The 22943-nt window shown below is 46.3% G+C and overlaps 1 protein-coding gene across 5 annotated transcripts in view; it reads left to right on the top strand.

Moving 5' to 3' along the window:
* The first annotated feature begins 2201 nt into the window (after positions 1–2201).
* The window catches only part of RXFP2 (relaxin family peptide receptor 2), a 58561-nt gene continuing 37819 nt past the window's right edge, over positions 2202–22943 (top strand). For all 5 annotated transcript variants that reach the window (XM_090027979.1, XM_090027988.1, XM_090027961.1 and 2 more), the window contains exons 1-3: positions 2202–2363; positions 14177–14323; positions 22115–22192. In XM_090027979.1, the coding sequence (XP_089884105.1) occupies positions 2321–2363; positions 14177–14323; positions 22115–22192 (268 nt within the window). In that variant the 5' untranslated portion in view covers positions 2202–2320. The remainder of the gene's footprint in view (positions 2364–14176; positions 14324–22114; positions 22193–22943) is intronic.

The raw sequence follows: 22943 nt of genomic DNA, 5'->3' as shown, positions 1-22943 counted from the left end.
ACCTACACTGAACACCTTCAAGAGTAAATTGGATGCTTATCTTGCTGGGATCCTATGACCCCAGCTGACTTCCTGCCCTTTGGGTAGGGGGCTGGACTCAATGATCTCCCGAGGTCCCTTCCAGCCCTAACGTCTATGAAATCTATGAAATCTATGTCAGGCCCAGTCCTGGAACCAAGGCTGTCCATAGCGGGGGATGAATCAGCTCCCGGGCCCCGTGCTTTCGGGGGGCCCACGGAGCTGGTCAGAGGGTGAAGCAGCGGCGGCATGGAGTGGCAGCTCCACGACTAGCTGTTCACTACCTGCCCCCCTGCCAATGCTGCTGCTGCCATTGACAGCAACAGCTTCTCTGCGTCTGGGACCCGGATTGGACTGGGGGCAGGACCCCGCATGAGCTGATTTGCCCTGGGCCCTGCACCCTGCTCGGGTTACCTCTGCCTGGAACAGAGAATCAGGGGGTCATAGGCAGCTCCCTGGTATCTGCCTAATTCTGTTGTAGCTATCAGAATGCAAATGTAGTAGGGAATTTGCCCCAAAGTATGTGTTCAGCACTACTATGGAGTAGTTCAGGAAAATAAAGCTGGTGCCTTATACCAGGGCTGTCAAACTTCTAAACAGCAGGGGTCACACACCCCACAGGATGCACCAGCACAAGAAGACACAGGCCCCCAGACTCCACGCACAGGGAAAACCACCACTCCTGCTACACAGATACTTCCCCCCAACACTGCACAGTTCCCCCCACCCCTGCTGCACCAGATGCCCACACAGCCATTGACTCCCCCTCAGCTCCCCATACTGCACGCTGCATATACCTGCTCCCAGAGTTGGGCGCAAGAAGCAGCAGCTGGAGGAGAGAGGATCGTGGAGACTTCAGTGTCTGTGGCAGTCAGAGCAATGAGGGAAAATGCATGAGAGCCCGGGGGCTATAATTTAACCCCTCACAGGTCATCAGTTGGACAGCCCTGCCTTATGCTGTTCCCTTTGTTCTGAATTGAGCTGAAATTTAAAGAGGTCTTAAAATTTAGAGAGCACAAAGCATGGCAAACTAGGAATGGACAGCACATCATTCATGTTAAGAGATGTTAAATACCTTGCTGGAAAAGTATATGTTCTAGTTTTAATCATTGCTTGACTCAAGCAGAAGCCAACTGTAATCCATTTGGTTCACCCACTGTGATCCAAGTTCAGATTCCTTGCATCTCACTAGCTGAGCTACTGATGCTGTTAGCATTTTTCAAGGCCCTGGATTTCTGAAGATATCTGTATTCCTTAAGCCAGTTCCATGTATTCTGGTACACCTTTAGACTGCAGAAGTGAGTTGCTTTCACAAGGTAACAAGTTTTTCATAAAAATTCCTCTCCTTCTTTAGCCTATGGTAGATATAATGCTGGGGAGTGGGTGAGAGGGAAGCATATATTTACCGAGAAATAAAGTGAGCTCTAGAGACTTTACTTACTTGTTTTTTCATTTAAATCAAAATGTGTTCATATAACACTGCTGAGAAGAGACACAGAGCTGTTGTCAAATATGTTAGCTTAATTCTGTAAACATTATACAAGTGAGCAACTGATAACATAGCAATATGGTCAACTGGTGCAATTTGAAACAGAGTTGGAGGTAAGGGAAAGGCCTGGCTTGGATTTTCATCTGGAGGAATAGTTAAAACAAATCACCCAAACTTGACATTTGGGGTGTTTCAATAGCAAAAAGTTGATTTTCTAGAATGATACATAAGCCAAAAATCTAATGATTCTCCTTTGAGACCAACCCTTTTGGATCCCCCACTTTGTAAGATTACCGTGTCATTGAAGTCACTGGGATAACTGTACATAATCTATATTTCTGAGCTGAAGTGTTTGCAGAATCAGGCCCGTATTTTGAGACCTAAATACAAAATGACACCAATCCAATCACCATGTAGTAATAGCAAACCTTCTTACAGATTTATTGTATTTATCATATTGACGCGTTTAAATAAAAACCTTACCCCTCCCTGGAGAAGAAGAAGGAAAAGGAAAATATCGACTAAAACTAAAATAATTTGCCATCTTTCTTGGGCTCAGTCCATAGTAATCAAGCAGCCAGATTAAACTGTCAATATGGCTTAAATAACTGTACCAACCTTCTGGGTGACAAGAGACTTCTTCCTCAGTGCTTCTCAGTAGCAGGCTGTGAGCATGCTCAGTAACATACGTGACTGCACTGGAGGTTACTTTATAAGAGCAGTTTCTAAGGTGTCCAGAGCATAAGTATAACTCAATTGTCGTAAACATACTGTTGCTTCTCTCTCAATCTTATTAACTTCAGACTGCCTGAAATGCGATTTCTACTCCATCTTCTTGTTCTGTTAGAAATAAAAGGTAAGACTACTCCTTTCTTAGTACATCTAGAAGTTTGAGTTCACTCCAATATACATAAGATATTTTCACTTGAAATATGTTGTTAAACAAAATTTTATTCAAAAATGTTCTTTTTTTAAGTAGATAAGAGGTTTATCTTGGAGTTCATGATATGGCTCATTTATTTCACCTTGATAATTCTAAAAATTGGTTAATTAACATTAATATAGTACAAGATTAAATTATAAGTTAATCATTTATAAAATATTTAAATTAATGAAATGTTGCAGTACACAGCAAGTTTCTTGCTACAAAAATGTATTTCCTTACATTCTTCAAAAACGTAAACATTTAGTTGAATGCTTATTCATTATTCCTCTAATTTCAGAGAAGGTTTTGAAATGAGAATATGATTCAAAAACAGGATTTTTCAATATAAACACACTTACATTTTTATATATGTATGTATGACAGCATCGTGAATAAATTAAAAAAGGCCATTGAAACAAAATTGGTTTTAAACTAAAATCTTTGAAAAATAAAATAGTACAGGAAAAAAACATGGCATTTTGTTTGAAGAAACTTTAAAAAATAAGATTTTTCAGTTCATCAAAGATTTTTCTTTTAATGATGAAAAGTTTTATTCTTTTTTGTTTTTGGAGTCTGGCTGGAAAGTGAAATATGCTTTTTACAGAAATGAATTTCAGAAGGAGTAGCATTCTTCTACAATTTTGAAAGTTATGCTATAGACATCTAACTTATTTAGGAATATATTCAAGCTGAGACATACTGGTGGTTCCTTATTGAGGTTCAGAAATATTAATGAAAAATTATGGAAAAATATAATGGCTTGATGAAAATATTGTTTGTCCTTATGATACTCTGGTAGAAAGATGAAATATACTATGGCAGCATTTCTTAGGAAAGAGTAATTCATGAAGATACAACTTTTTTTAAAGAATAGTTTTCTCTGTTGTTGCTGAAGGTAACTTATTGATATACATTTTTTTTTTACTTTAACTCAGCCCTTTATTATATTAGGCTTTCAATGTTTTGTTTATTCTGCAGTAATATAATTAATAGAGAACATATGACAGTCCACCCTTTAATTATGTTTATTAACCCTTTCCCTTTATTGCTTGCAGTTTGTCTGGCCAGTTTGTTGTTTAATACAAACAAAAGTATTACAAATATTATTACCAGAGCACTGTGTAATACTGTTGGTAATGTTTTATTAGCAAGTTGTCATGTGTGTATTCATTTATTCTGATTTCTAATAAAATAAATGAAAAAAGCTTGCATTCACTCTTCTGGGTGCTCTTGTCATAATTAAAAATACAGATGTTAGAGCTACTGCCTTCCTGAAACTCCAGCTTTTCCATCTGCATTCTAGCCAGCCATAATATTTTATAACAAATCAAAATAATCTCACTAAAAATCATCTCTATGGATGGGCAGGATCTGCAGCATTTTCCTAGTGCAAGGTCAGCAAATTCAGGCTATTTCTGACCTATGCAGTGCAGGAGGGAATGCCAAAGTTATAGGTCCCCTTAGCAAGAATGCCCTCCCAGCTGCCTCTTTACTTTTAAGCTGAAGAGGTTTCAGCTCAAGTGCCTTGACTAACCACAGATTTAGTAGTAAGGCTCATAAAAAGTGTTATTTTTATCAGTGTAAATTGCCTGTACAAAAGGCTCTTAGCTAATATCAAATTAAATAAAAATTAAATGAAAAGTGAACTATTTTTCAGTTCCTTCAGGTTTGTAATATTAAAGCCTCAGATATTGATAAACATTCGTATTTTAAGTAGAGTCCATCTTTGTTGTCTTTGAAACGGCATAGCAGAGAAACATATTTTGGAAAACCACATTTGTTGAACTTTTCAGTGGGGAAAAAATGATTCACAGTCAAAAATGAGTGTTTGATATTCAATTTCTAATATTCAGGTATATTTATATGACGGTGTTATAACGCCCTGGGCATAACTCTAAGTGTCCTGTAAATGTCTGGAAAATGATGCTTGGTAATAACTGCCACTGGTATGTAAGCATTTGGTTAAGCTTCAAAAGCTGCATTATGACTTACTGTGAATGACCTGGAGAAGCTTAAAGGACAGTATTTTACTGCCCTCTGGTGGTCAGAGATGCATGGTCCTACTTTGTATCATTTATCCCTGCAAAATCTATCCAAATTGTCGCTGACACATAAGATTGTTCCAACCAAAAGTAAACTTTACACACTTCTCCCCAAAACACAGACCTGTGAAAAGTAATTATACTGTGTCTTAGCTGTAATGAAGAGGTAGAATTATCACATTGTTACTGACTAAAAGCAAGCTTCCTCATGTCAAAGTCTGTACTTACTAAATAGTAGTGAGAGAAGATCTAAAATAGCAGCTAGTAAGTTTCACCATCTAGACCAGGGACAGGTAATGTCTTTTGGTCAGAGTGCCGAAAACCCCCACAATGCCTACCTTGGAAGGTGCCAGAGTGCTGGCATGCCAGAAAAACAAAAAAAGGGCAGAGAGTACATGGCAGGGTGCCCTATATGCCCCCTGCCCTCCAGCCTGGGCTCCCAGCTGGCAGCAGCTACCCAGATACGGGGCTAGCTGCAGCCAGGAGGCTCCAAACAGCTGTGCCAGGAGAGGGCAGTGGTGGATGGGCCTGAGGCAGTGCAACCCTGGTCTCTCCCCCGCTCCTGGCACAGAGGTGATGGCGGGGCTCTGGAGTTCGGCGCAGCTGTTTTTATCCAGCCCAAGCTCTGGGCAGCTGCAGCAAGCAGTGGGCAGGCTGCAAACAGCTGCACCGGGCTCCACAGCTCTGGCATCAGCTTCATGCTGGCGGTGAGTGTGCACGCGCTTGGAGCAGGCTGCGCTGCCCTGCTGTCTGCCGCCAGCACAGAGCTTATGCTGGAGCACTCCAGGAGGAAGCACACCGGCAGCTGATGGTGCTCCATGCCTCTCTGTGTGTAGGTTCCTGATGGCGTGCAGCTCCCAATCCATATGCCATTGGGATGGGCCAGCCCTCTACATGGGGCTTCCCATGGACACCTCTCTTCTTCCTCAGCCCCCACCCACACACCCCTGCCCTGCCCCCACCCACCCCAGCCCTGGCAGTCACCTAAATCTGCCCTACAGCCCCCCCTAAGCCTTGTTGGTGCCCCCCATCCCTGACCCACGGGCCCCCCAGACCCCCCCAGCCCCATCAGAGGGGGTCCCCAACTGGCCCCCAGCAAGAACCACTTACCTCAAAGGCTCTAGGAGGGAAAGTGAGCCTGAGCCAAGCCCTGGCTGACTGAGAGTCTCAGGCCCTGCTCAAGTCCTGTCCCTCCCCCTCTGGACATTGCTTAGGGTTTGCTGCCTTCTTTACAAAAATCTCTTGCAAGCTGGAACTTTGCCAGCCTGCAGAGTTCTTGCAAAACTGCAAAATCTGTGGGTATCTCTGTTAAAATGAAAAATCGGTTTTGTTTCGTTAGAAGGGAAAATCCATGTTTTTTTCCATTTTTCTGTGGAAAATGGAAAACCCAGATCCTTGGTTATTATAATAATAGTTTTCAATGGAGTGGAGGAAAGACTTGATTTATTTTAAAAAGGTAGTATAGATTTTTGTAGAAACGAGAGACTAGTAGAAAAAAAGTTGCTGTTGCATCCATTATTGTAATGTAAAGGCAATCTTTGGATGAGTGCTGATGTGTAAATAAGACAGTAACTATTGTGCATATTTCTAGTTTACATTTCATTAGGCAGTATTTGTAGATTCATAAAGTGGCAGTGTCTGACTCTGGCCCTTGCTTAGGTTTTTACATTTGTAAGCTGCTGTACAGATGTTTACTGTGGAATGGACACACTTCATGACTTTCAGAGGTTCATGCTCCACTCAGCTAATTTTGCCAGTTTTGCTCAGATTTTTTCTTGTGTAACTTAATTCCAAGTTTTTTTCCCCAAGGAAGATTCAATATTAAACATGCTTTCTTTCGAGGTGAAAGGAAAATGGGATACTCATTACGTAGGGAAGAACTTTCACTAACACTTAAACTCAGGACAGCAAGTACCTACACAAGCCATATTCAGACTGTTTCCTGAGGTAATAAAGGCTATAAGCAGAGGTTGCCAAATAAAGTGAATCATCTGTACCGGGATGTATCCTGGCATAGCTGATCTGCTTCACTGAGTGAAGCTGATGTCACCCATGGGCCTGCAGGGTTGGGCCCCCGCTATTCCTGGGAGCAGCAGAGGCCCAACCCTGTGGGGCAATGCTTGAGGTGTGCCTCTGCAAGTGGGGAAACCCAGGATTTCCCTGTTTACAGGGACACACCCCAAATCATATTCCTGAGGTGCACCTCCACAAATGGGAAAACCCAGGCAGGTGCTGCAGAGGAATTCCTGGGGCACTCGGGATCATTCCCCTGAAGCCCAAGGAGTTCTTTCCTAGGGCAACTGAGGAATGTGGGCAGCTCCAGGCTGCCCATGCTCTCCCACCTTGAAATAAACAGATGTGGGCCTTTGTGGCATGACGAAGGACACAGACCTCTGTTTGCTTTTCCTTCATCCCGTCATAAATATTTTTATGGCAGCACAAAGGCAACATCTCTTTGCAGACTAACAGGGACTTTTGCATAGTTAAAAACCAAAGTTCCAAAAAATGATTCAAAATGGCCCTACTCCAGCAGCTACAATGTTAAGTAGGCAATCAATTGATTAGGCACCTCCATTTTGGACCAAAATGTTTCTTCACTGTCTGTCCTAGGACTTCTGCACATGTTCAGCACCCATCCAGATGGAATGCTCAGATCACTAGGGGCCAATGTTTTTGGCAGGAGTGCCACAGATTAGCTTGGCACCTTGCCAAATGCTACTCTGACCCCCTACTTCTGCCTGATCTGCTCCTCTGCTTTCTGCTTACCTAGTCTGTGCTCCCTGTCCAGTCTCCTGCTTTGCTTTATGCTTCTGGCTCTGTCTGCCACTGGGCTGCCTGTCCCCTTCCTGATCTGCTGCGTGCCACATGCTGAGGCTGCCCATACCACTAGTGGCACTCATACCATAGGTTGGCCACCCTGGCCTAGATGATTCTTAGCACCTAATTCCTATTCCTTTGTGAATGTTGCTGGCAGACTCCTAATTTTTGCCTAAGTCCCTAAAAGCAGGTGGAAAAAACATGTCTAACTCACATCAGCAACACTCTGTTCGGCAGAAAACCAGTGGGGATGCCCACTTTTGCCCAGCCCGGCACTCATAAGTGATGTATGGGGGGGCACATGCCCCCCCAATGAGGTTGGCTGCTGCTGGGTTCTGTAGGTGGCCACCACTTGCCACCTGCCCCCCACCCCCACCGCTAGTGTGGCCAGTGGTGTCTGCAGCCAGCTCCCTTGCTGCCAACACCACCACCAGCGTCTGCAGACAGTCCCTGCTCACCACCATGGTGCCATCCAGTCTTGGGAGGCACCAGTCATTCATGCTGGCAGTTAAACAACCTGCACCTCTAGGATCACTGCAGCCTGAGGGATTTAAAGCCACATCTCCCACTTGCATGTTGCAGCTGGGCCACTGGGCAGCCAAGAGTATCAGAAGGAAATTGAGTGAAAGTCTTCCTCTGGTTACGGTATTCCTCTGGGATGGGGACTCCTGGGTTGCAGTTTCTATTTCCAGGTTTATTCCTGGGACTAGGAACTAGGGACTTTGTCCAGGAGAAGGTCATAACTACTTGGCTACAGAGGCAGATTCCCTCTTGTTTAATATGTAGCATAGTTTATGCATTTTACATTAGACAGTCATAGGTTGAAAAACAGAAATAAGCCTGGCACCAGAAATTGGAATGCCTGACTCTTGCACTCTTGGTTGCTCAGTGGGCCAAAATCAATAAGAGGATGATCGGGTACTGTCCTGGGAAATGGTAGACATGGGTTAGATCCCCTCAGGCTGAGGAGAAGCTAGAGGTCAGGTCTCTCACTTCCTTGAAATGAAGTTTGGATCAGGGCTCAGCAACCTATGGCCCATGGGCTTGATCCACTTCATGGAGCCACTAGATCTAGCCTGTGGAGGTATGAGGGCTACAATGGCATTTTGTGGCCATGCCAAAAATGTGGTGGTAGCCAGGTTCCAGCACTGGCCTGCCTCAGACCTGAGCTGGGTCATTCTCACATGCTGCTGGAAGATGTAGCCAATTGCTGGGTTAGAGCAAAAAAAGGAAACCACCACCTCCTCAAATGAAAAACTGCTATCTTCAGAGAAACATTAAACCGCAATCTCAGAAGTGAGATTAGGTCAGGGACAGGCAAAGTTCAGCCTGTGGGATGGATCCAGCCGGCAGTGGACTCCATTTCCTAGCTGCCCCTGCCTGCATGACTGGGGCCAGATCCCAGCCACAGCTGCACTGTGATAGCGCAAGGCCGGGGTTGCTATGGAAACCGGCCCCAGCTGCACTGGCAGGGCAGGTGGCAGAACAGAGGGGCTGCTCTACAGCCACTGAGATCTTGCAGCAGAGGCAGCTTGGTCCAGGGCCAGGGCAGAGCTGTGATCTGCAGCCTGCATGCTCTGGGCAGGGACATGCAGGCTGCAGATCGCAGCTCTGCCCCAGCAACTTGCAACAGTGACAGCATGGTCCCAAGCCGGGGCAGAGCCATGATCTGCTACCTGTGTGCCCCTGCCCAGAGCATGCAGGCTGGAGAACATGGCTCTGTCCTGGGCCTGACTAAGTTGTCCACGTTGCAAGATTCCAGCAGCTCCAGAGAAACCCCCTGCCCTTGTTCTGCCACCTGCCCTGCCAATGTGCTGAATCCAGTGCCCACTCTACCTGGTCCCAGACTGTGCTATACACCATATTGACTTTGGGACCTGCATTGCACATGGCACCTGCCCTGAACTAACTGGAGCAGCTACTGCATGCAGCCCATATCCTAGACTGGCCAAAGTGAGTGCTGTGGGCCCTGGATTTGGCACTTGTGCATGGGGTTCTCAGCTAGCCCTGCATGGGGCCAAATGAAGTGGCTCTACAAGCTGGATCCAGCCCTTGGGCTATATCTTTGACACCCCTGATCTCTATCTATATAAATGTACCTACCTTTTCCATTAGAATTTTTCCCTCGTACCTTAGCTGCTCCTTTTTTTTTGTCCCCATGTATTTGTTTCTCCCTTTGACCACTGGATTATTTTCTGTCTCTTTCTTCCTTCTTTTCTCACATTCCTGCCTAAATGAAACATGAACCTAATAACATAAGGACTCCATCAATCTATGAATGATTTCAGGGTCAGGCAAAACAAGCTGGCCCACCCATCTGTTCTCATCACATCCCTGGAGCAGTGGCAGGAGACTCAGAAAAGAATTCTTCAGGGAGCCAGCTGTCAGCTAAAATGTGTCCTAATCATACTCAAAGAAGTACTTTGAGCTCCCTTAGCCATGGACTGTGTTTAACTGTGTTCAGACTATGAGGTGCATATCTCTGCAGAATGGGCAGGTTAAGGAACTGGGCACTTCTTTAGTATTTCTGCTTTGAACAAAATCTTTCATAAATCACAACCGCAAAATGAGAAAACCACTTTGAGTTATAAATGTATATTAGGTTTCTTTTCTTAATGCATTGTTCTTGTAAAATATGTTCAGGAATATATAAACACTGTGTTTGAGAACTGCCTATTCCAGGGTTTTTCAAACTTTTTTAACAAGTGTACCCCTTTGGTCTCAAAGTTTCAGCTCATGTACCCCTTTATATTGTTTCTGGGTTTTTTTAAAGGGATTGGGGAGGTGAGAGATGCAAGCCCCTGTGGTGAGTGAGGGAGTGGGGCTGGGACAGGGGCAGGCATTGCATAGGCAGAGGGAGAAAAAATTATGTGGGGGGGGCTGAGCACATGCGTGCACCCCCCCCCCCAGCAGGTAGTCTGTGGGGGAAGGGGTGAGGGAGGGGAAAGGGCCATGGGGGTTGGGCAGATCGAGGCCCACGCAGTGAAGGAGGGAGCAGGGTACAGGGAGGAGCAGGGGCTGGGGTAAGTGGGGCCCCGGCCAGGCCAGGTTGTCGGACTAGCCAGGGCCTTACTCAGCTAGAAGTCAGGTCTCTCACTTCCCCACTCACCCCAGCCCCTGCTCCTGTCCCATTCCCTCCCTTACTGTGGGGGCTTCGATCTGCACCTCGCTCCCATCCCTAGCAGTGAGAGAGGGAGTGGGGCTGGGGCTGGGGATCAAGACCTCCACATTGCAGGAGGGAGTGGGGCAGGGGCAGGGGTGAATCATTCACTCCTGACAAGCCTCCGGGCTCCAATTGCCCCACAACCCGGACTGACGGTGAATGGGGCCCCATCTGGGCTGGGTCATGTGACAATCCACCCAGTGCAGGAGGCAGTGGGGCAGAGGCAAGAGTGAATGATTTGCCCCTGGCCCACTCTCTCCTGCACTGTGGGGGTCTCAATCTGCCACGCCATCCCAGTCACAAAGAAAGTGAGGGAGGGGGTGATGAGGGAGGAAAGGAGTGGGGCTGGGGCCAAGGCAGGCACTACACAGCTGAAGCGGGGTACGGAACTCAGCTGTGCAGGCAGGCAGCAGCTCCCACCACTACCCACACCCACAGGCAAGCAAAGGGGGGGCATGTGCCCCCCAGATCTGCGCAGGGGGGAGGGTGGGCTGTGGCTGCAGGCTGAGGCCAGGGCTGCACCAGGCTGTTTCCCACAGGGGCTGGGCCAAGCTGTGCTCAGGGTGGGTGGGTGGCAGTGGCACTGGGAGTGGGGCTACGGGGGGGCTGCAGCCACCCAAAAATTTGCCTTACCCTCCGCAAGCCTCTCCCCATGCAGCCCAGCCCAACACCCCTGCTGGAAACAGCTCAGCGCTGCCTGAGCCCCACCCTGCAGCGGCCTGCAGCCCACTCTTCCCCACATGTTAATTTAGGAGCATGCATCCCACATGCCCTCCCACGGTTGCACATAATTGCAGCACTGGAAGGGGAGGCTGAACAGGGGGGCTCACATGCAGAGGCTGCAGCCACTACTGTCACCACTACCCTGCTTGGCCATCCACCATGACACTTTCCCATGGCCAGTTGCAGCTCTGCAGGCTGCTGATGGGCCTTGCACCTGGCCAATTGCATCCCACCGAGGGCGGCACAAAACGCACTCCCCTACCTCCCTGCCATTCAGACCCTCGTAGCTGTGCTGTAAGGGGGTAGTGGCCAATCAAGACAGTGAGCTGGGGTGGGTGGTGGGGAGGCGCTGCAATGTGCTGCGTGGGGCTGGCGAAGCCCGGCGCATCCCTCCCTCTCCCCCTCCCCTGAGTAACAGGCAAATGCACCTGGGGAGACACTGTGCCTTGGGGCATGCTCCATCCCTGCCCACCAGCCTACCCATACCCCCTACAGCCTTTCTAAGTACCTCTGGGGGTACGTGTACCCCTGGCTGACAACCCCTAGTCTATGCATTTTCTGTTGATACCTGCTCCTTTGTATTATGTAGTTCAGTTTGAAGGTCCTAAAATAACAGCTTCCCCATTCACAAGCAGTTTATTATCAAACAGAAAAAACATTTAGTAAAAGGAAATGAGAATAAGAAAACATTGTCAAACACCATGAATGTAAAACACCCCTACTATTAAATATCACAGCCATTAAAGCACCCTGTCTCTCAACCACAATCCCTATCTGAAACCGGCTTTTCTCCAGGAGTTGCTAACTTGCCCTGTACAGGAGGGATCACTGATGGAGAATGCATTGCTACTGCCATTGGCAAAGTGTAGGCAGTGCACATGGGTGCACATGCACCCGCTGAGATTGGCTGTGCCACCCCTGAGATTGGTCACCACCTATGTTGCCAGTAGTGTCTGCGGGCAGTTGCCGCTTGTTTCTCCCCTCCCCCATCCCCATCGACATTGCTGGCAATGTCTGCAGGCGGTCACCGATTGCCTCTTGGCACTGGTCACACACTGCCCCTAGACCACTAAGGCCACCTGTGAGTGATCCCTGTTTCGTCCACTCTTACCACTGATGTCACTACAGCCACCTGCAGGTGGTCCCCACTCGCTGCCACCACAACCCCGCCACCACCATCGCTGCCACCACCACCTGCAGGTGGTCGCCATGCCCCCCCCCAGCCTCCAGAGGCACAAGGCATTCATAGGTGTTGCTCTGCCACAGGTCACAGCAAAAGTGTGCTACCTGTTGCCATTCAAAGTCTCTGTAGTTTGCTGCTGCTCCTCCTCCTACACAGCTGTTTTGATTTTAGCATTTTTAGAATCCAGGAGATACAAGCCTGAACCTGACCCATTCTCTGTATTTCAGATATTTCAGCTATTTCAGAAACAATTGGGCACAGGCTTCTCTCTGAATCTGTTACTCTTCCCTGAACAGTTCTTGAAGAGAACTTCCCCAGAATTCCTCTGAGATTCCTGAGCTGAGGGTCCCTCCACCTTATGCCTTCACACAAGTCATAGTGAACACTGACCCTGTTGCCACCTTTCCCCAATTTCATTTTACATCAGTCCCCTTATACACTTTACAATTTTAGAAGGTAAGACCAGTGCCCACAAACGCGACACACCTGAACCCTTCTATTCAAACTGTTAAAACAAACACTTCCCACTTCCATCACCCAGGCATACCAATAAAGATAGGCAAAAAAGGGACTCGGTTCCTTGCAGCCCTACCCTGCATGCAGGTATAACCACCACAGAGGTTGCTGCACAGAAAACAAATACATTAACAGGGCTACAGCAGAACAAAGGTATATTGAAGTACTTGATTGCTGTAAGCTGCTTTCTGCTACAACCAATTTTCTTTCATTTTCAAGCCAGTTCCTGTTGTTTATATGAGTCTTAGTTTCTTGAGGGGTGCATGAGTATTTGGGCTGCTGACAGTTACAACCAGGTGGTCAGCAGTATTCAAAATTAGGTTTCATTTTTGGGGCTTAAGTTCAGACTCTGGAGCCCAACCTTAGTCATGCATCCTTAAAAAACTTGGGAAGCCTTCTCTTTTTTCTGCAGGAAAAGACCTGATAATCTCCACCTGGATAGGGAGACAGTTATTGTTATTGTTTTGGGGTTTGCCTGCTTGAGTGCTCACTACTGTTGTATTCCCTTCTCTTCCTTTTTTATTTTTATTTTTTTACTTTTACTTAGGTTTGTGTGTGATCCCACTAATAATATTGTTGTTAACCATAGATAAATGGTGCTCATATGTTTTTTTTAGGCCAAATTGCTTGTGACCAGTTAAGAATCCCTAGCTAAGAACTAAGAGTAACAGTTTCTTTGGGAAGTGTTCTTCACATGTAAGGACACAAAATGTTCTTGTGCAACCTGAACCTGATTCCTAACTGCCTTGAATAACTGGCAGAAGGGACTGCAGTTACACAAGGACATTTCCATGCTTCATTAATCATCTTCTGAGTGTATCTCAATGTTCATTTACATATATTATTCTGTTATTTAGGATTGTTTTTGCATAACTGTTTTTAAAGATACCAGTTAATGTAAAAATGTCTAACTCATCGGTTTCTCAACATTTATAGGCTCAATGCACCTCTCATTATACTTAAGGTGCCCCTCAGAAAATGCCACCTCTTAAGTTTTCAGAACATGAATACAATAGAATTCAGTCATAATGTCTCCAGTCCGTGTAATTATTGACATAATAATTTATTATGACATATGACAGACATACATAGTAGTAGTGTCATTTTATAATGTTCTGTCCCAATAAATGTTACAATAAAAAAGTACAAAATGTATTATAAAATAGCTATTTTTTACCACTGCCTTACATACCATTACTGTCCATACTGTCATAGGTGAATTATTTCTGTCAAGCATTTAGAAATATAGTTTGTGTAGAAGAAAGTTTGTGTAAAAGACAATGTTTTCATTTATCTCCAGAATCATGGCTGTTTGAAGGCAGCTCAAGTCTCCCCATCTGTCCAAAGGGTTATTTTCCATGTGGGAACCTTACAACATGCCTTCCACGGTCATTTCACTGTGATGGTATAAATGACTGTGGGAATAGTGCAGATGAAGAAAACTGTGGTGAGTATAACATCCATGACTACTCTACACTTAAGAAACAATGTGAAATGTGGTAATGAGTTATGTGCTCCATCATCTAATTCATAGAAGTGCATAAATAGTCCTCAGACAACCTACCTGCACGACAGGTCTAAAAGTACAATGTAGTGTTGTTAAATTTTCCATTCTTTTCTGTAAAACATAAAAACCACAAACACAAAGATAACATGCAGGAATGTTAATTCAGGCAGTGTCTATAGGCCCCTCTAGACATTCAGGTAAAGATGTGATAGGGCAGGGGTTGGCAACACTGATTGGCACACATGTCAGAGCATGTTATGTGAGGCCATTTAGCCACCATCAATGAGCCAGGCTGGGGCTCTGCAGATCTCAGTACAGCTACTTGCAGCTTCTCCACTGTCTGCTGCGGGCAGTCCAGGTACCATGGTGGGCGACAGGGGCCTGCCCAGAGCCTGGGCCAGGTGTGGCAGGTAGTGTGGTGGCTGCAAACAGCTGCACCAAGGTCTGCAGAATCCCAGCCTGGATCATTGCTGGTGGTGGGTGCATGTGTGCCTCCAGACAAATGGCAGGGGAGGAGCTGGCCCCTTCTCCGCCACGCACCCTGAGGTGTGTATGTAGTCACCACCGGCCACAGAGCTCCAGACCTCAGTGCAGCTGCTTGCAGCCTGCCCACAACCAGTTGCAAGCAGCCTGGACTATGTGGCTGACAACAGCTGCATGCATGTCTCAGGGCTCATGGTGATAAGAAATGAGCCCCAGAGTTATTACAAAGTTTTTGTGGAATGACTTTGTGTCTTATTCCTTGTTTTGTATTGCCATTAATTGATGAATGTGTGGCTAGGTCACAACTGAAGACATGATTAACTGGTTAATCAAGTCTCAAGTATAATGTGTAGATGCGGCCTATAACACGGCACATTATTGTTTACATGTGCACTTGAAATCAAATTATCTTTCCTCATTGAGCATTATTTTAGCAAGAGATTCAGTGAACCCCTAGAGTAATTTGGTTTTCTAGGGGTTCTCTCAGCATTAACTCAGAAATCAGGACAAGCCAAAACAGGGTGCTCTCTACATATAACTTACATAACTATTTCCAGTTCATTCAGTAGTTACAACCTTAGTCAACTCTTGGTATTTTCGCTGAGTGTGCCTGCAATTTGAGATCATTTTTTAACATTGGTCAGATACTAAATCTCTTATATTCCTTCTGTCTTCCCACTAAGTTGTTTCCTCTATTTAAATCTTGCCTTCAACCATTTTCAATTTCATTTTAGATTGTAACTGGTTTTTATTGTAAACCTGATTGTAAGTTTCCATGTTACAGTATGCAAACAGGAGTTGCATTGACATATAAATCTTTTTGTTTCAATATTCAGTTATTTTGTTGGTATATTTTTAAAATATTAATTTAAAGTTTTTAACAGTTGTTATTGATCATAATATCCTTACTTCTAGGGAAATGGGAATATTTCATTTTGGATGTTGAGATGTGAACCCATGATCACCTGGTTCCATGCTTATTGCCTTTTCCCCTGGGTTCCATGATATTTGCTCTTTCTCCCTTTTTGGAATTTAGTGCACTTCTCATTTATTCCCTGGTGTGATTTCATCAGCGTTGAAAGTCATTGACTAATCCTAAATGATCATTTAGACAAGGTATAGACCAGGGTCAGGGAAAATACAGCCCACGGGCTGGATCCAGCCTGCCAAGCACATGGCCTGCTTGCAGCGGCCAAGGCCAGCAGGTTGGGGGTGCTCCTGCATGCCTCCCAGAAGGCTGCCGGAGAACGCTGAGCCCAGCCAAGCACCTGAGCAACCGGACACACCTTATTGGCCAGTAGGGCTGTGCAAAACAGCACCGTTCCATTTCAACTTCTGTTTCACTGTTTTGAAGGGACAGTGTTTCATTTTGCTGTTTCAAAGCACTGGTCTGTTTTGTTTTGTCAAAATTGTTTTGCTGTTTCAAAGCTTTTTCGACGCTTTTTGACATTTTGCTCATAGGCTATAATGAGGAATCACAAAAATGCCTATAACTTTGTCATTTATTTCCTGATTCAAATGAAAACAGTAGGGATGGTAGCCTCTGCTGAAGCCATGAGGCTGCCAAGTTTCAAGGAGATACGTACAGGAGTTTCTGGAAAACTGAACCTCAAGCTGCTGACAAGCAAAACTTGTGATGTGTGATTTTGTGTGTGTGTTAAGGCACACCCTCACTGGCACTGGGGCCTCTACATGATATGGTAGTGTGCCCCAATGAGGCCTATTCCTCCTCTACAGCCTCAGCCTCATCCACCACTTTAAGTAACAACAGGTAAGCAGCACAGTAGCACCAGCATTGCAGGCAGCCAAACTGTCACAGAGCCTCTATTTCCTTTTCTGCAGAAGCTTCTTCTCCAGCAGCAGCCAGAGAACTTTTCCTGGCAGCCCCAGCCCAGGGGCTTCGATGTGCCCAGGGCCCTGCCTTCTTTCAGTAAGCTGACCGGGGACAGGTGCTAGGGGTGTGGGTTGTCGCCGTGCTGGTTTAAGGACATGGCAGACAAGGTTCTTTGAGTCAATCTGATATCTTTTAGTAGACCAACTGAATAGTTGGAGAAATATATCTTAGCTTTCAGATTTAAAAACCCTTCATCAGGGTGAGGAAGCACCTGCATTTGGTGTGTGTACTCTTTCTGGATGGAAGGAATAGTAAAGAAGCCAGAGGCTGGCATGCAATGCGGGCAAGAAAGCCAGTCAGTAAAAATGGAAATGGAGGTGTCAGGGGGTGAGAGACAGGCTGGGGTAGGGGGGAAGGAGGATATAGCAGGTAAAAGTGGAGAGATACCTGGGGAGTCAGATGTCCAGCAGGCTGTAGTGTGTCCAAATTCCGATGTCTATATTGAGCCCATAAGTTTCTGTACCTAGGAGGTTAATGAAATGCAGTTCATAGGCTCATCTGTGAAAAGTGGTTTGGCAGCGCCTGTGGTGGAGGAGAAGACTGGCTGGTGGATGGTGTGCTGGCATGGGACAGTCGATCCCCCTCTTTTATGTCCCGCCATTTCTGACCTTCTGCCTCCCTTACTCTGTTCACCAGCACTTCTGTCCACTGATCCAGGGTTTTGCTGCTGCATACACTGATGCTCCCCTTCACCCGCAGGTCACACATTGCGGCCAGCAAGTGGACCATACTGGACCACAAGGGATCAGGAAATTTCCTGATGCACTCCTTCAACTACCTCACCAGTGCCTGCACATCTGGTGACAGCAGCTTGCCCCAGCCAGAAACATTGAGCCCCTGGAACTCCTTCATTTGATTCTGACATTCCCTCACTACAGATATCACCTGGCTAAGTAGGGCATTGCCAGCGCTGAGGCTCTTAGTGGACTCGAGGAAGGACTTGAGGACCACCAAGGTCTGGGAGATGTTATCCCACTCAGCTCTGTTAAGGGGCCCGCTGACCCCAATCTACCCAAGCAAGGCCATCTCATGGATAGCCTTCTGTTGTTCCACTAGCATCTTGAGCATCAGGTATGTGGTGCTCTACTGAGTCTCCGCATCCTGCATTATTTTGTGCTGGAGGATGTTCAGCTCTGCCTGTTTGTATTGCAGCATCTTGCTCCCCTTGATGCTCTGGTGGAAGTAGCATGCCACCTTCCTGCATTTGGAAATGAGCTTGCTGGTGGTGCTGGCACTGTCACCAGCAGACCTGTCCCCCTCCAAGGCATCCCTGACAATGAGGTGGAACTTGTTTGCTACACAGTGGATGCCAACAAAGGTGGCATCATGGACCACCTTGACCATATTGACTTCATTGTCAGTGACCATGAAACCACAGGTGAGCTCACCCTGCCCAATGAGCCACCCCTGCACCAAGCAGTTCATGGCCCCCATGGTCTTGGTTGCCATATGGCTTGAAGGAGAGCCTACCAGTGGCCTGACTGGTTGCACCAGTGCCCTATGAGGGAGAGGTAGGCATGACCTCCACCCTGGCTGCTCCAGATGTTTGAGGTAAAGTGTAAGGCCACCTGCGGACCTGCCTTGCACAGCCCCTCCCTCAAGTACTCCCTGCATGCCTCATACAGGGAGGGCACCACCATCTTGCTGAAGGTGGTGCATGCAGGCACTTGGTATGATTGGGCCGCAAGTGCCATGACCAGTCTGAGCCTCGGCCGCTCAACTAAGGAGAAGGGCTGGCCATCCACAGCAAGCATCTCCCCAATGCTCTGGGTTGTCTCGTTTGCCCTTGCAACGCACCCCGCTTTCTGTCCACCTTTCCCCCACTGGTCCGGGGTGCTCTGCCTCTGCTTCAGGGGGATGGGGGCTTTGCAGCGAAAGAGGGACTTCTTTTTGGGTATGCTCCTGCTGGTGCCAGGCTGAGGAGAAGCAAGGGCAAGGGCGTGGTGCCTGTGGAGATGCATCAGCATCCCTGTGGTGCTCCTGTGTTTTGTTCCCTTTCCCTGGCTGGTTTTAGCTCAGCAGTGCAGACAGATAGGATATGTGGGATCATCTTTCAGCTCAAAGTGATCCCAGACCACACTATCCATTCACTTCTGGGTTTCAGGTACATGTGCAGAAGCTACCTTTTCCACCTCCTCAGCAGGCAGAGGCACAACAACAGGAGGAGTGGACTTAGCTCAGCCACTTGCCTCCACAACCTCTACCTCAACCTCCTCTGAAGTACCTTCTGGGGAAGGAGACCTGGTGGGAAACTTGAGAAGTTTAGAGCATAAACCCAGATGATTCCCCCTCCTTCCCAGAATTTCCCTTGCTATGGCACTCAGATCCAGCTCTTCCTCTGGCACTGGAAGGCTCAGGATGGGAAATGAAATGGGGGTGGAGAAGACTGTCATGCTTTTGCTGCTTGTTGTTGTGGTGTAGCGGGGTTATGGCTGGTGCTACTGGAGGGGATGCAGGCTCGGGCAGTGGCGCTGCTCCCCTCTCCTTGCTGCCAGTAGAACCAAAGGCCTCATGCCTGCTAGTTGTTGGAAAGAGGCCACATCTCAGTTTGGGGGTGGGGGACTTACATTTCTCCCTCTGCCCCCTTTTCCCCCACCCCCAAAGGCTTGCCAGCTGCTTTTTCAGCACGCTTCGTAGTGTGTTTGGTATGCTGTAAAATCTGTGTGTTCTTCTGTAATGTAATATATATTTATGTAATATATGTAGAAAATTGTAGTACGTATTTATGTAATAAATACAATATATAAGTGTATGTATGTGTTCCTGTATAAATTCTATATTATAACAGGCAATATATGCTGTGCTTTCCTGCACAGTGAATGGAATGCACACTGTGAGAGAAAGCACAGATTTTTTTTCTGGGGACAAATAATCAAAATAGACTAACAAAAACAGAAAGAGGATTTTGGGGGAGGACTACATTGAAAGGAAAGGAATGATAATAAAGGGTATTAGCAAAGGAAAAGGTATTGGAGAATTCCACTTACTAGTAACAGGCAAGCAAATAGGAAGTGATAGACTTTCTCTGGAGCTGCTGAGCTGCTGGAAGACACAACTCAGTAAGCTGACCCCAAGGCTCAGTTCAAAAAATGCATTTTATGCTGTTTTCTGTCCCTCCCCCAGAGCACTGGAATTGGAAGGGACCTCAGGGGAGGATCACAGTCACTGGCCAGCTACACACATCAATATCAGAACAGTCCTGTTCCCCCCCTCCCTCTCCTCAGTTTCTCTTTAGCTGCAAGCAAACTGGCTTCAAAACTTGGAACATTTTGAAATGTTTCAATGCCCTTTCATTTCAAAGCTGTTTTGAAGCCTTTTGTTTAATTTCAATTTCACTGTTTCAAGCTCAAAATAAATTGAAACAGCATTGAAACAAAACACCCATTTAAATTTTGTGCAGCCCTATTGGCCAGCATGTCCCCTCTCCCCAGTCCTGCTCCGAAGTGGCTGGCTGTCAGTAGCAATGGGGTGGGGTGGGAGAGTAGAGGTCCCCACTGCTTGGTCCTGGCCCAAGACCCAGACACTCAGACCTAAGCCAGCACAGCTAGGGGAGGCACATGCAGCGGGGGCCTCCATTCCAGCCCCTAGCCATTGGTTGGCCTAACAGAGAGCCAGTACCATGGCTTCTGCCTGCACCTGGAAAGGTGGGCCAGGCAGCAGGGGTTGTTGGGTGGAGTAACAGAGGCCCCCATCACAGCCTCCTAGACTCAAGCCAGCACAGTCAGGGGGGCTGCATCAGGGGCATCTTCTCCCCTGTCCCCCCACACTGCCCAGCCTGGCTGACAGGCACAGGCAGGACCCTGGGGACAGAGGATTTGCTGCCATGGTTCTGTGACAGCTCTGGAGTAGGCCTGGCTAGGCGCTTGGCTGGAGCAGCTGAGCATGAGCTGAGTTCCAATGCATCTCTAGCATGCATCCATGCAAGGGGGAGGGAGGAGTGGGGGGCCACAAAGGCACCTGGGATGCAGGTGGACTTGAACCTAACTTGAGTCACTACAGAATCTGGTACAGAATTTCAATAGACTGGTCTTACCTAAATCACTTAAATCTGATATCACTAGGGACAGAAGTTACAGATAAACTGGTTTACGTGACCAGAAACTGGTTTAAACCTGTAACAGAACAGAAGTTCTACATAAATCAGTTTCAAAATGGCTGAAATTGGCTTAAGATAAACCTGGCTGAATGTAGTATCAGACTTAAATGATTTAGGTCAAACCAGTCTATGAAACTTATGTCCCAGACCCCTTCCTGGTTCAAGTTAAATCAGAGTCCCCCAGCATCCCAGCATGCTTTTCATCCCTGAGCTAGGCTATGCTGTCTGCTTCAGACAGCAGAGCTGACCCTGTCCCTCTGCTCCCTAGCTGGAGTAGTGAGGGCTGGTTCACTGGCCTCACTGGCTGGCTCACTGGCCCTCCCAGGCAAAACCCAGCTATGGTGTAGGGTGAGGGAGGGGGGTTATATTCTCCTTCCCTTGAGTAGAGAAGTGTGCCTTGCCCTGCCCGCTTAGTGCTGGCTGTGACTGTAGATTACAAATCTCAGAAACACCTGGAAGCAGGAAAAGGAAGTGATGAGCAACCCTGCAGAGTCACGCTGTTGTGATTGTGTACTACAAATCCCAAAGACCTTGGGGGCAGCAGGAAGAGGAAGCAAACACAGCCCATGCTGGCTATGTGCCAGAGAGCTGTGCTCTAGCACCACGCTGGCTTCTGGCTTGAGCCACTGCAGGTATGTGGCTGAATTTCCAGAATCGCAAGCAAATGTCTGTTCATTTGCTTATTGGTTCAATCTTTGCAGCTTAGACTAACCTGCAAAGACTGAATCAATTCAGCCTCGGGCTTTGTGACTGTCTGTACTTTGCCCAGAGGTTCCTTCTAGCCCTACATACCTGTGATTCTCAGAGGTGAAGAGCAGTCACAATTCCCCATGCAATAAATTATAGATCCTCTTCAAAAATCTAAAAAATTGAGCTTAAGCAGAAACTTCAAAAAACAATTAAGGTAATATTTAAGAAAGAAATAAGGTATGGGAGATCGGATAAAAATATATGTTTATGTATAGGCATGAGAGGTGGCTTGGTTAAAAAACTTAAGGATTGAATTATATAGTGGATGGTTAAGTCAAAACATTCCCTTCCAGTTGAAAAAGCTCACTGCTTGAAGAAATACAACAGTTAAAAGTTCCTCTATATATTGTTGACCAAACAGCAGCACATACCAACACAAATGTATGCTTATACCCACCAAAGTGACTTCCATTTTTCAATCTTTGTATTTCTCTTTCCCACTTCATCACTTTCACTGCTTGATACACTATCGACAGGGCAGCTGACAAATGTTAATATTGTTTTATAGGAGACAATAGTGGATGGGCAAATATATTTGACATGGTCCATGGAAAGCCTAATTATCTGGACTTATCAGAAGAGTGCTGTAAGTGATACTGGATGAAAAGATCAATACATTGATGTGTTTTAATTTGATTACCATGATGACTTAATACTGAGCAGATTGCAGTGCTTTTGTTTATGGTTTTAATCTACCTGGCACTTCTAAATTACTTCATTAATGAGAGTCTTTACCTTAATTAAGAGATACCTAGTAGAATAAACCAGCTCAGCTCCCAATTGTGTTATCTAGGGTACAGACATTGTTAGCATGTATAAAAGAACAAAGTCGAAGGGCAGACTATGGAAAGTTTACTCACTGGTGTCATGCTGCTGTTTTTATTAGCATGTGTAGAGAACTGTCATTTTGCAGAGGAGTTGAGGATTTCAAGTTGTGTTCCCATTTTGATTTGGACCAAAAACTAAACATTTCTAACATCCTGGGAAACAGAATAAAAACATTGTTCTGAAAAATGGGAACAGTTCACTTTTATCATTTGAAAATAAAATTTTCCCTGTGTGGTAATAAGGAATATGGAATCCATAAGTCCCAGCTGAGTCAGCTGCCTTGAAACTTGGAAACTGGCATTCCCAGGGCTTTCAAAGCCTCAGCAGCTGGTAAGCTCTCCACATAGATTACCTAAAAACCCACAGCCTGGCTCTCCACAAGCCCAGCAGACAAACTCTCAGCAAGCTGGGCAGGTGGGTGAGTGTCAGGAAACCAGGTACTTTTGTTCAAATTGAAACATTTCTGTGAAACATTTGCAATTCAGAGATTCCATATTCACTGATGAGGA

Source organism: Crocodylus siamensis, chromosome 1, assembly GCF_052110815.1.
Source record: "Crocodylus siamensis isolate JL-2025a chromosome 1, ASM5211081v1, whole genome shotgun sequence".
Classification (NCBI taxonomy): Eukaryota; Metazoa; Chordata; order Crocodylia; family Crocodylidae; genus Crocodylus; species Crocodylus siamensis.
Note: the sequence above shows the minus strand (reverse complement) of the source record. Positions and strands in the feature narration are given on the sequence as shown.